This window comes from Taeniopygia guttata, chromosome 1, assembly GCF_048771995.1.
Source record: "Taeniopygia guttata chromosome 1, bTaeGut7.mat, whole genome shotgun sequence".
Lineage (NCBI taxonomy): Eukaryota > Metazoa > Chordata > Aves > Passeriformes > Estrildidae > Taeniopygia > Taeniopygia guttata.
The window spans coordinates 49668012-49682500 of record NC_133024.1 but is presented as its reverse complement, the minus strand read 5'-3'; the positions used below and the strand labels follow the sequence as shown (position 1 = coordinate 49682500).

Below are 14489 nucleotides of genomic sequence, written 5' to 3'. Positions count from 1 at the left end.
ACACTAATCAGAAAAGGATGCACATTTTTAATTCTGTCCCAAAAATAAATGCAGCTCTATGTAGTTCCTTGTCCTGCATATGAATGAAAAAATTCTGCATTTCTTAAATATCTATGTAACTATAGAGAAAATATTTATATGTGTAATATAGCATATTTACATGTCTGCAACACAGAAAAGAGACACATTTTCATGATAATAATTCTTGTATGACAGATCTGTCAGCTTGTCACTTATTCCACCAGGGACATTATTTCCTAAAAGTGAACTAATAATCCCAAAGTTTTTAAAAAATTAGCTTCTTATTAATATTTATGATGATCCTATAGAATCATAACTACTTAGCAAAATGAGGTGTGTATTAAACTTATATTTCTTAACATAGCACATCCACAATATAATTTTTTACTATATTTGCTGCAAATAACAATATTAAACATAACTGAATGAAAGCTTAACAATTTCATTAGTTTTCACAAATAAAAAGAAAAAATGGCCATACAATAAAGTACACATTTTGAAAATAAATCACACTGGAGATTAAATTATCCAACTATTTATCCAATTAGGATTATCTTTCATGGAACAAGAAATACAGTAAATATGATCCAAAAATATAAATATCTTTTTTTTCTTTATCTTGCTACCAAGATATACCTATTAATTTAGACTTTCCCATGAACTCAATACAGCTTCATAGCAAGCCCAAAACATAAATGTCACACTGGAAGCTTCTGCTTCTGTAGTTTTAGAACTTGCTCTCTAGTATGCTTCATGTAGGTAAAATCACTCTATTCAGAAGCAGTACACTCATACAATCAGAAAAATTTGTGAGTATATTTATATCTAAATTGTTTTCTGTGAGAATAGCTAAACTTCTCACCTGCTGTTTTTGAAGAGTAAATTTATTTATTTATCTTGTCTATTTCACTGTGCCTCAAGCACTATTTTACCATGACTGTATCACTGTCTTGGAAAAGATCTGTTAACTCCTTCAAATCTTCAAATCTTCCTTTATGTAACTACAACTCAGTAGTCGCATGACTAAGCACTTGTAAGGTGCAATTTATCTGATCTACTTTTGCCATCTACTTTAGGATGAGATGGATCACCCCTACAACTGCCTATTGCTGTCTGCTGAGTCTAAGGTGACTCAGATGCAAATATCTGCATTTTTTTCAATGAACTTCACAGTGAAGATTTAATCTAGGTGAGGGGATTGTTATAGCACAACTGACCTTCCAACATGAAACACTGAATCTTTGCTAATAATTCTCCTAATTTACTAACTGGTGCTCAGATCATAACAACCAGTTCATTGCCTTGTTTAGCAAATTTAACTAGCACAATTAAAGTCTAGGGAAGCAGATATGGAGAAATTATATTCCTGGTTGACAGACAAACATTACATTTTAGCTATAAGATGCATGATTTTTTTTTCCCATGACAAGCAAAATTCTAGAAAAAAAGCTTAGTGACCTGATTATAACTAAATGATCTGTTTCTGGTGTTCTGTGTGTTCCCACAGCACAGTTTTATGAAAGCATTCTTTTAGCTTGAAATACGATGTGCTCCACATAGCACATTTGTCCTTAAGGCTGTATGATTATGCTTTTGCAAGCACCTAGACAGCACTTTTCACCTACAGATCTCAAACAAATTTACAAAAGTAGGTATCTGTCACTGACAAGCATTTGTCTTATGTCCCACAATGTCAAAGTTGCATGCACAGTCTTGTCATTAAAAGAAGTGCTATGTATCATAAAATAAACACTGGCATTCTGCAAAGAATTCTTCTGGTCTGAAGTTAATGTTTATCTTATTTTCATTTTTGCAATACTTTTAGAAAGGGAACACATCCACCTAGGAATATATACATCCAGTTCACGCTAAGAGAAAATACATATTACTAATAGTATAAAAGTAAGTAAAAAAAAAAAAAAACACAAACAAACTGTGTTTAATATGTTAAACAATAGAAAAATTCTTATGAACTAGTGATATTGTCATTGAACTGGAGAGAGTTTGAGAACAAGCTTGCTCTGGCTTTTTCACCCTATGATTTGGAATCTGCTCACAGTACTGCCAGCTTAACCAAAAAGGATTAACTCTCATATCCAACTGAGAACACAGATAATTCTCAGTAATTGGTAAAAAATGAAGATGAATGGGGCTGAGAGATAAGGAGCAATTAGCTCATCAGCAGTTACAGCTGTGCACTCAATCCGGATCCATCTCTTGAGTCTCGGCCCCTTTTAAAGAACCCAGGCAGAATAAGCACAGGACACCCCCTCCCAAAAAATTGCCATGCCTGCCCATCATTCCTCTGTCTTCCATTTTATTTCCATGCTATACAAAGACACCTGTCATAGCATTCTGTTTAAATTACTACCTCTCCTAGGACCTGTATGTACAGCCAATCTTCTTTTACATTTAAAAAAAAAAAAAAAAAAAAAAAAAAAAGAAGAAGGAAAAAAACCCCAAACCCAAAACCCGGAAACTAAATGACTACTGTAGACACTTTTAAGTTCCCTGTCAATCGTTTCCAATCGTTTCATTACAGCAGCATCATCTGTTTGAAAATATAAGCAATTCCCTCATCTAATTATAGGGAGGATTTGAGGTTCATTAACATTGCCAAGGCAGAGAATCAGATGTGCAACTGCAGAGCTGTGCTCGGTGGCCTGCATTTTCTGTTTCCTTTTATTTGCTTTTTCAAGGTCTCCAAGACTTTTTCCTGAAACCATAAAAGTATTTCTTTCCCTTAAAATAGACATGTGTGTTTAGAAAAAGGAAATTACTGCGTTTTGTACTGTTCTATTATTGGGCAAGGTCACCAGAGAAAAAAAATTTCAGCTAAATCATTTTATCTCTGATTCTGGATGAAAAAAAGAATAGTATACAAGCAAGCATCACTTTTGAACACATCACAGGAAGCCTCGTATTTGTCTCATAATTTTAAATATTGCAAGGTAATGCAGATAAAGAGGAAACCTAACATGCCAAGAAAATCTCTTAATTTTCAATATTTTGTGGTTGTTTATGGATTAACATGCTAGCCAAGTGTAAAATGTTGCCTTGTATTTCCTAACTGTGTTTAGAAATTAAGAGCACCAAAGTCTTCATGATTGCTTCACTTCCTTAAAGAAATAATAGCATTTTTTTTTTGTATGAATGTTGTTTAAACAATGACATTTTCTTGGGACATCTGTTTTGAGATCACATTTTGAATAGATATGAACTCATTTCCTACTAAGCAAGTAATTTACTATTGTTGATAGTTGTTTACAAGTTTTATGAGTCATATTTTAGCAAGTGGCAAAGGTCTTAACAAATCCTTTGAGTATTCCCTAAAGTATATGCATAGTGTTTTCATTATATAAAATGTTCAGGAAGCAAAAGTATACGGCCTGTTCTTCACTTCCTACCAAGTTATAGATAGAAAACTCTAGCTCACAAAAATAGCTTTTAAAAGGTATTTATTTTCGAAGGCTTTTATCTTCTGCTACTGCAGGTTAATGAAGTAGGACAGCAGGGCAGTAAGTACTTAAGCAGCAAGGAAATTATTGAGCTGCTTTACCTATCCATTGCTTCAGAGCATCAGATGTAAACATACAAGTGATCCTAGTATTACACTAAGATGTTAATATGACAAAAAGTAGAAATTCATCAGTGAAATTTAAAATTTGACCTTGACACTCTCTTTCTTTTCATTCTGCAATTAATTTAAAAAACTGAACTAAACCAAAAAAAAAAAAAAAACACCAAAAAACAAACCACCAAATCAACAAAAAAACTCCCCAACACACTGCATAATCTTTCTTTTCCCTTTGCTGCCCTACAGAATTCATTTTTTAAACAAAACCCCAATAATTTATCTACCCTGCATGTTGTATGTAAGATTGCCACTAAAAAGAACCTGGGACATTTTTCCTTCTTATCTGCAATGTAGCTCATATCAGCCGAGCTGTCACAAGACAGTACTTGATATAAACAAGAGATTGCAAAGACATCTCAGTAATCAATATTAGGATGGCTACAGTATGGAAGCCCAAACCACTGCATATCATTTGTCTCAGCATCTATTTCTATGACCAAATGAAGCATTAATTCAAATCATAAATCTATGGTGATTTAAATCTGGGAATGAGCACCTGCCTGCTTTAATGATTTATTTTGTACATTTCAGTAAGCAGGAGATTTGTCCATATGAACTGACAGGTCACCTTCAGATGCCAGTAGAAGACTGTTTATCACCATGCAGACTAGCATCTCATCTTAGCAAGTAAATATTAAACTAAAAGAATCCAATTGATTGTGGATGGGGGAGAAAGGCGTTGCAGCCATATATTTTACTCAGTGTGCTAATACCTCACTCTGATTCCTCTGTAATTTCTTTCTTTTTTCCCTCCCCCTTCTAAAATGATAATTCTGGTGGGAGGATGCAAGCTCAAGGTTACCAGCAAAACAGAGAGATATAAAAATAATTACTTATTAGTATCATTGGCTCCCTTTAACTCCCTTCATTCAGTAACCTTTTGGCCTTTGCTTCAAAGGACCAAGTTTATAAATTTGTGTAGTGCTCTGTATAATTAAAAAACATTTGACTACAATAATTACTTCTGTAATTCACATTAAGCATTTTATTAAAACCAAAAAGCAAGACAATTCAGAAGTAAACTTGACATGTCAATATGATAAGATAAATAAAATAAGGGCCCTTATTTTATTTATCCACCTTTATGTATGCATTGGAGCACAGGATGGTCAATCCACGCCCACCATCATTTCTGCTACATATGGGCTAGGATTAACCAGTTAAGCTTTTAGCCTGGTTAGATCATTTGTTCCTTTTCAGTTTGGTCAGGCACATAAGCTAATTTAAAATGTAAACTAAAATCAGGTTGTTTTCTTTTGTTTTATTCTTTCCTCCTGCCAACATTCAGTAATGTAATATTTCATATTCTTCCCTAGCAAGCTATAATTTAAAACATTAATGGTATATGGACTTGATAATATTTATTTGAAAATATATAAATAAACACACTCTTGAAAAAATGTGGGAGGAGAAAGTGTATGTACCTACTACAAGCAACACCTTTGAACTATGAGTTTTTGTCAAGATAATACGTTGTGCTAATTTTCAAAAATGCAACTAATAAACAAAGAACTTAAATCTTCATGAACCTAATAATACCCTGGCATTACTAACAGTAGGAGTCACTTCTCTGATTCCATATGCATAACTAACACTGGACACTAGACATGGTTCACTATAAAAGAAAATAAATCAAATTGTTCTTGAGAAATCCTCTGTATAAGGGTGCAGCTCAAGACAAGATGCACAGAAAAGAAAACTGTATTTTCAGAACCATTCCTCATGTACTGGAGACAACTGGAAAGCTATTCACTCTACTTGGAAGAGCCATTTTTTTCTGAACAAAATTAACTCAATTCTTCATTCAGTTAAATTGGGAAATTAACTGAAGCTAACAAGTAAGTTAAGGGGCTGAGAGGAAATTTTGACAATGACAATAAATAATCTTGCTTCACTAAGTTTGCCCTACTAGAATAGCTAGAATGTATTTTCTTAAATACGGAAAATTATTAGGCTGTCTAAGAGCATATTAGTTATCTAAATTATGTCTAAAATAAGGATTTCAAAATAGATATTTTTCCTTTTTTTTCAGAGGAAGTTCAGCTATTCCTTCTATCCACTCTTCTACAAATATTCTGTGTGGTTTTCCATAATACTGTTTCCCAAATACTCTTAACTTTTCCATCCCCATGGATGCACATGTGGTTCATAACTAGAGCTGCCAAGCAGAATAGCAGCTCCACAAACTAGTATTTGAACTTTTTATTTCACATAATGGATTAACCTAAGACTGAAAATCTAAATTAGCTTCTAGTTCTAGTACACACTCTTTACCTTCTCGGCTTGTATCTACACTTTTCACTCTTTCTCATTACTTCACTTTTCTCCTAGTGTGCTAGAGGCCAACTGGTCCTTCTACTTCATTTGTACCTGTCTCCTCCTCCCAGATTTCAAAGACACCTGCTCTCTACCCTCTCTTGTTTTCTCTCCAAGAGAAGAATCGCTACACTTGTATTAGAATAACTGCATATGTTGGCATCTCAGTAACTTAAGACTATTTTCTTCACCATCATAGAGGTATTTTTAAAGCCTTTATTTAAAAGGAAAACAAAACCAATCATATAATCTCCTTATTCAGTAATGCATACATATTGTTGCTATTTACAGTAGTGTGTACCCAAGTGAACCTGTTCTTTGAACTGCAATTCATATTATTTCTAAATAATACCCTACCGACGCCTACTGAACTGTACAGAAACACTGTTCACAAACATGTATTTATTTATGTTAAGGCTAGTAGAGGCTCTCTAAGATTCATTCCAAATGAATTTAAAAGATTAAAAAAAAAATCTAGACAAAGGGCCCAAATAAAAACAAAAAACCTATCTGAGGCCATTTTATTCCAGTATACACCAATCTTCCCTGCAGTCTTCTGAACGTACCTCTTGTCATTGAATTTCTTTTGCTGAGTTAATACTGTCTCAACATGATAAAAGGATCCAATACAATGAAATGGCATAACAAAACATTTTACAGCAGACACACACAGATGATTAAAGATTTAATCAACAACAACAAAAGTTATCCTAGCTTTGAAGTATGCTTTAGCAAAACAAATTGTCCAAACAAATGAATAAAGTATACTGAAACAATTCTTTTTTGAAAAAGAACAAGAGTTGCTGATGGCTGCTTAAGAAATGGAAAAAAAATGTTAACTATATTTTAAGAACATGTTTATTAAAATAAAATATGATAGGAACTGCAGAGCATGGCAGAATTTATTGTGTATGTATGTTTTCCTTTTGTCACAGGGCACATGAAAGTATGAAATATTTTGCTTTCAAGCTTGTGTTCTGAATTACCTAAAGTCAATACCCAACACACTGAGCAGGAGACATTGTTAAATTTCACTTTGACACCATCATCTGTCACTCCACCTGTACTTTGAAAAATGAACTCTAAGCAATCAAACCACTTTCCTTCATTGAAAATATTAACTGGAGTCTGCAAAAATAGCCTGTGAAGAAAAGAATGTTTTTGTAATAGTAACAACAACACTGAACGCTGGTGTAAAGGTCAGGTACAAAATAAAACTAAAAACGTTAAGAAAAAGAAAACAAAAATGCAACTTTTTACACCAAATCAAGGACTTCAGAAAGGAAGTTCAGAAAGATCACCATTTTAATAAAATCTCAGTATTATGGACATAAAATAATGCTATGTCTGAAACTTACCAACACTTGAATTCAGATCTCCATTTTCAGAGTCTGCTCCATGCTGGTTATTATTTGCATGATAGTTGGACATAGCTTCCAATTTGATTTTTTTCACTTTCATTGCTTCTGCTATGGCAGCATTGGTGGCAGCTGCTGCTGCTGCAGCTGCTGCTGTCAGACCTGCAAAGAAGTATGAAAAAAATTTAATATTCATTATTCTATGAGTCTCCATTATTGTAGGACTGTTATTATTCCTTCATGCTTCTTACATAAGAACAGAGAGCACTGCAGTGTATTATTTCTCTTGCTGGTTTTGAAAACTATCAACTTTTTCAAGTAAAATGTTTCATATCATATTTAGATAATTACTCCTATACATTCATCTAAACTTTAACTTGGTGTCTACTACACACACATAATAAAATCACAACTAGCTACAAATACATGCAGTCAAAAATCAATTTAGCTTCAAAATGGTGTCCTGAATGTCCTACTATGAATAGGCGAATATATACATAACCATACTAAGGAAAAAGTTCCCATTAGATCTTTAATTTTAGACATGCTAAAGAAAACAGAAATAACAGGTCTATAATTTCTGTTTATGAGTAACAGATTACAGAAGTCATAAATTTCTCATTTCATACATAATAGCAAGGAGATGTAGTTTTTCTAGGAAGCATTTCTAGAAAAAAAAGTAATGCAGAACATTATTCTGCTCTCCCCAGATTTGAAGGCATTAAAGTATTTATCAATGAGAAAAGGAAGTATTAACCCATTAAATACCAATCCCAAAGCCACCTATGGGCAACTCAAGTGCTCTTCCTACCAAACCAAGTTTCTGCCATCCAGCCATTTACAAGAATGTTCTACAAACCCAGGAAAATTTCTCTTTGTCAAGAGCAATTGGAGAACTAGTCCAGTTCTCCAGCTGCCTTCAAAACTCAAAATTACATGCAGCCTTTATACAAAGTCACAACTGCCAGTTTTTGTCCTCTTCCCTGAGGTTGGGTAATTCCTCTGCAGTGCCCAAGCCCTGCTGCTGCCCACCCAAATCCCTCTGCCCCAGCCTGGGGGGCAGCAGAGAGAAGCCAGTGCCAAAACTTCACAGGAGCTGCCTCCCCTACACAAATGATGCAGGGGGCAGAGATGGAAATGACAGAGAACTAAATCTAAGAAATAAAAGAGAAGGCAATAAAGCAGGTAAGTTTAATGCATTGATGCACTCTCAGCCTGTGATGCCACATGAAGAGAACAGACCCTCAGTCATTTTGAATCAAGATTCTTGCCTTGAATGTGGAGAAGGCTTGAAAACCTCCATGTAATTAAAGGTGCCTGCTCATCTGATTTTCAGCTACTCTGAGAGGTGTGAAGTGTCCTACGGATCTCAAGAGGAACTAACTCCACAATTTACTATTCTAAGGCTGCTGTCTAGCATAGGAAGAGTGCAATTTAGCAGGAAAGACCAAATAAGCAAATAATCCCAGGCCGCTGAGGTAAATATTGCTAGCACCATTGCTTCCCAGGGTCTCTTGTTGTCTCCTTTGACTCCTTACATGGAAAACAAGTTCTCTTTTGCCATGTTTTTGGCTAGTGATGGGGAGGGACAGAAGGCAAATTCCAGCAGGGAAAAAGCAGAAGGTGAGCAGACATCAGGAAATCTATGAGATGGCATAAGAGGTGCCTTTGAATATATTGTTGCTTGACTGAAGGTTGTTTTCCCTTATTGCTTTGAATGATCACATAAAAGATTAGCAAACAGTTCCAGCCTCTCGACCCTCCTCACAGGCTGACTTCCAATACCTCCAAGTGTAACAAGAATTACTGACCAAGTGATAATTATAGATCAATATTCTTTACAAAAGTGCTGTTTCAGGTAGAAGATGTACCAAAAGCCAAAAATAAATGAGAAGGTGAATAAATATGATGTTTTACTTTTATTTTAGCTTCTGCTACTATCACAAAATGTGCATGTTCTGATCTTAAAAAAGTATTGACGATAACATGGATTGCATCCAATTATATTTTTACCTTAGAGGAAGGATATGAAGCCATACATTATACAAATTTGGTTATAGTCCCTAAATTTGGCCACAGAAAAAGGGATGGTGCACCTCTGAACTTTGGTTTGCATCCGGTGCTCATTAAACAACACAATAACCTATACTTCCTTTTCTAATATATGTACACATCCCTGAAAAGCTAAAACTAGCATTTTTAAAGAACAATTCTTTGGAGGAATATTCTGCTACATTATATTCAATGACTACAACAGCAGAGCAGACCCCAAATTTTTGGTTGTGACTACACTTTTAGACCAGCAGTTTTGAAGTGCTTTCAAGTACTAGGGTAAATTACGTACTCAAGAAATGCTGGACGTAGCACTTGTAACACCACCTGCAATTATTTTCTTTCATTGGAATAATGACCTGGATACAGAACTCCTGAAATAAAAACTCTCTTGTGCTACAAAATTTGCAAAAAAAGAGTATGCTTTGGTGCATCTCTTTGGATGGGGACTGAGAAACTAAAATACAAATTGCTTAGTTCTGTGTAAGATTATTGCAAGAAAATGCTTGTAGCAAACAATGATAATTTTACACAGTAAAAATTAAACTAGTAATTTCATTATTTCTCTTATACAGTCACAGAAGTCACTGAAATGATTAGTTTGCTATACAGCAATTAATGGAAACCATACAAATCTGAAATGCATGTCTCACGTAAGCACTGGCATAAGTAAGGAGGGAAATGAAAGGAATAATGCTCAGAATTCTAGTTTAATGCCGGTCCTCACAGCAGTTCCAGCCTACAGCACAGTTTCTCCTTTACTGCTGCTTTTTCCTATCACCTGACTGTGATGATATAGCAAAGCAAGTGGCAAGGGAGGCCCAAAGCCAGTTATCAGAGCCACTTGCTTTATAACCACTGGTGCACTGTGGTGTACTGGGGTATGGTACAATGCAGACTTCAGCACAGGGCCCAACTTATCTTTCTTATCTCACTAGTATAGGCAGGCAAATATACTATAAGCAGAAGTTAATACACCACTATATCATTATTTGTATTTTAAAATACTAAGTTTTAAATTTACAGTATGGGTACATACCCAGGGAAATACTTGGGATTTTTAAAAAATGTATTCTTTGAAAAAGCCTTTTGATGTAAACATTTAATATTAATTTACTCTTACAGTAAGGAGCCAAGGAATTTCCAAGGTGCACACTTCTCTACACTACAGAAATGATACCTTCAAAAATGAGACAACAAAATGTAACCTACAAAGTCAACTGAAATTAAAGAAATAAGGATCACACCAGACAGCCACATAAGTATTTTTTGTTTTTACAAATATTATTTGAACAGTTAAATGTATTCAGGCCAAAATATTCAGTGGATTAAAGGCAATGGTAGTTGTCATTAATATTCTGAAATTGATAAGTTGTTTATGTCTGGCATTCTTCCTGCTGATTATGCAGTGAGACAGGCAGCTTTATAAATATCTCATCACTCCATCGTCACACAAATTTCATCGACAGTGCTCATGCACAGCTATTAGCAATATGAATCTAACCATTACAAGAGGAATGAAAATCGAACATGTGGCATTAATACGCAGTCCTGGTTCCTAACCATCTGATAGGCAGATGGTGTAAAGTGGATTCTCCAGCTGAAATGAAGGGGCACATCATTTAAAACCTTGTTTGCATTCTAACTGATATCAGTGCCATATTGATATACATGATACATCATGGCAGTATTTGAACAATCTAGTTTGTTTCAGTCATAAATGTTTACAGCCTTGTTTTTTATCTTTAGAAGCATGTTCTGAGGAGCGTATTTTTAATTTATGAAACCTATTGTTTACTTCTGTTGAACCAGAAGATTAGCAAAGAGCAGGAATATTAAATTACCAAAACCACAGCAGTATAACTAAGATGGATGAATAAAGTATGGTTTTTCAATATGTTTGTAAAGGAATTAAAAAATTAGCCTAGACATTTTATGCATTAAATACATTTATTCATTTAAACCTTACAGCTTTTTTCCCATGTGACATACTTAGAACTTTAATGCTTTATAAAGCCATTCATTTAAATCTCTTACTGCGTGCAATTAATCTTGTCCAACAATTTAATTCAAAAAGCAAAACATCAGAAAGTAAAGTTCGATTCAACCATCACGCTTCTGAAGTAATCTCTGTATTGCTGACAGTTCCTATAGACTCATCAGCAAAAGTCTGTTCAAGGTGTCTTGCAGGAGCCGTATGAATTTGAATTACAGCTCAATTGAATGCTCGCCAAGCCTTAGTAGGAACCCAGGAACAAGAAGCAGAACACCAAAAGAGAGCGCGAAGGATCCTTTCCTACTAAGACCTTCTCTCTTCTGTCACTAGATTACTTTGGCCTGTTGGGTGTGTTTGTAGCTGTTAATTATGTTAATAAAGTTGCAGCCTGCTGTCTCTGCCAAATATAATCATAAGCTTTCTCCTGCCAAGTCCTAGTCTAATTTACACCCGTGCAACTCTACTGAAGTCAGAATTTCGTGGGTGAGAATGAGACCAGAAGTATGCCCAGTATGTGTGGTCTCTGATGCTGAAAAATGAGTGAACGAAACAGAAAACAATGACAAAAAAACCTAGCATCTTCAGAAAACAATTGTGTTTTAAAAGCAAAGTCCCCAAGAGAGCTGTCATATATCATGACAGGTTTTCAAAATGTATACGAATTACTGGTGGGCACTAAATCACATCCAGGATTTCTGCCTTCCAACAAATAGTATTGCCTGCCTGCCTTAAGAGAAAGGTCTTAAAACTTTCAGTTTTGAAGGGGTGAGCAGCTTACAACACACCCTATTTGTGAAGCAAAATAGAAAATAACCTGTGAGTGGAACTTTTTCAGCCTTGAATATGTATCAAAATATTCATTTTTTAATTGCATGCCTAAACTTCAACCTGGGACAAATTACAGAATTATTTAAATACTTGATCTTAATTCACTTTTAACTTCCTTCACATAATTATGCCTAAGAATAACAACAAATCCTAACAGTCATTCCAATAATTTCCTTAATGCAACTATTAGCTTCCTTTATATTTTATTTTATATATGTATATATATATATATATATATATATATTGCTATTTACAAAATTCAGTAACATGTATGTATTTATGCAGGATCCTTCATTAGGACTTTTACAACATTTCCAAGAAACTTTACCTTTGTCATCACAGAACAGGCAGAAAACCAAAATACAACAGTCAGCAGAGTATTACATTTAATTTCATATATTTGCTGGAAAGTTAATTCTGCAGAAATGTTTTACTGACTGCATGGGAGGAGTTCCAAATCTCATCTCAATTCTGAAAAAATTCCTTTCTTTATTTCAAATGAATGCTCAATCCTTTTTCTTCTAGTTTATTTTAATGCTACTCACTTGAAAAAAAATCAAGCCCTTTCTTGATTTAATACCAGATTTCATATTTTGGTTCTTACTTTGGCAAAATTCCTACTAAAATCTGAAAGCAACCTGCCTCAGAAAGAAAGGCAGGTTTACCTTCTAGGACCTGACCCCGATCACTGTAGGTTATTGCACTGGTTTCATGGGTTTCAGCAGTCCAGGTACAAGTTTTTGGTAGCTTATTACGCTGCTGCCTTGTTACTTCAAATGAAATAGGATCCTAACCTTAGTCGCTGATCTAATGGGTGTTTTATTTAGTGTGATACATAAAACAAGAAGGGGAAAGCAATCTGCAGGAGGACAGAGGTCTGATTACATAGACTGGATTGCAGAAAGGAGAACTTCACCATAATGTTCTGCTAAAATATACTGAGTTTCACTAGAAGAATTCTTTATGTATAATGTATATCTGGAATCTCACAGTTATCAGAAACCTCATTTCTGCTAAGCTGTCTGGATTGATCCAACACAACAAGCTTTGTATACCCTAAAAATTTCATCACATGTTATTTTGGGATAATCAAAAAAATTCTTGTCTGGTCCCCATAGCTATATTTTCTTCATCACTAGAGTGGTTTAGCATAAACTGATCATCTAGATAATTTTTTTAGTATCTCTTAAAGGTCTATTATTAAAGATATCATATTAATGAACACAAGCAAACAAACCTGCACTTTAAATATTGCTAAAGAAGGAGTACTTAGGAAAAAATCATCCATGGTTTAGATTGGTGCAACTAAACTGAAACTGACAGTCTTTTACTGGGAGAAAACCAGTATATGTGAAGCTCAAACCATCTGTTGTTCATCAGTCTAATCAGACCCTTCTCCTGTAACTACTCCTAACTTGTAATATGAATTTTGAGGCTTGGGTATAGCATTTAAGATAAACAAGCAAAAGAGCTAAATTTCCACAGCAACACTTGAATCTAAGAATTTTTCTAGTTAAAATGTACCTTCACAATTAATATCATAGTTGCAGAAATAAAGCATTGACGTAGAAAGCAGTGGTGCCCTTTTGTTTTATTAACACTGCATTTTTAAAAATACATCAACTAGCAGGTCAAACAATGCTTTAAAAATGTGTAAATGGAATTATTTTATCACTAATATTTGCCTTTTATGGAACTGATTGACTTACATTCCATGAAGCTATTCATTCTAGTGTATATATTCCTTCCTACTGAAGAGTAAAAAGTGCATTTCAAATACCACAACAAATTACTAACTGCTACAGCTTCATGGGGTTTTGTAATCTGTGAATTTATTATTGGCTTGGTGCAATTGTGACAGAATTAAAAAATGTATGTTGCATAACTGCTTGGCAATACTGCAGTTTTCAGCAACAATTTAAAATCCTACTGGAATGCACACAGCAACAATACAATACAATTAAGAGAGAACATTCTTTCTTAAACAACAGTCATCTTTTCAAAAGCAATAGATTCTCGGTTCTCATTCACTCTGTTGCATTATTCATTTCATGTGCAACCTCATGCTGGACCATAAATTGTTACTTTATCTAATCAAAGGCGACTTAACTCCACAGAAGGTCAAAGGTTTAATTTTGTGAAGTATTATCTTACGCTATGAGTTTAACGGAAAAATAGAAGAAGAAAAACAGCCAAGAAACTGGTAATAAATGAACCTTTATTGCCTCAGGCACTGGCCTAGTTAATAAACTTTCATTGAAGGTTTCTTTCAACTGTTATG

At 34.4% G+C, this 14489-nt stretch overlaps 1 protein-coding gene across 7 annotated transcripts in view; it reads right to left on the bottom strand.

Moving 5' to 3' along the window:
* The window catches only part of DACH1 (dachshund family transcription factor 1), a 352745-nt gene that overhangs the window by 160979 nt on the left and 177277 nt on the right, over positions 1-14489 (bottom strand). For all 7 annotated transcript variants that reach the window (XM_030271485.4, XM_030271469.4, XM_030271474.4 and 4 more), the window contains exon 3: positions 7333-7494. In XM_030271485.4, the coding sequence (XP_030127345.4) occupies positions 7333-7494 (162 nt within the window). The remainder of the gene's footprint in view (positions 1-7332; positions 7495-14489) is intronic.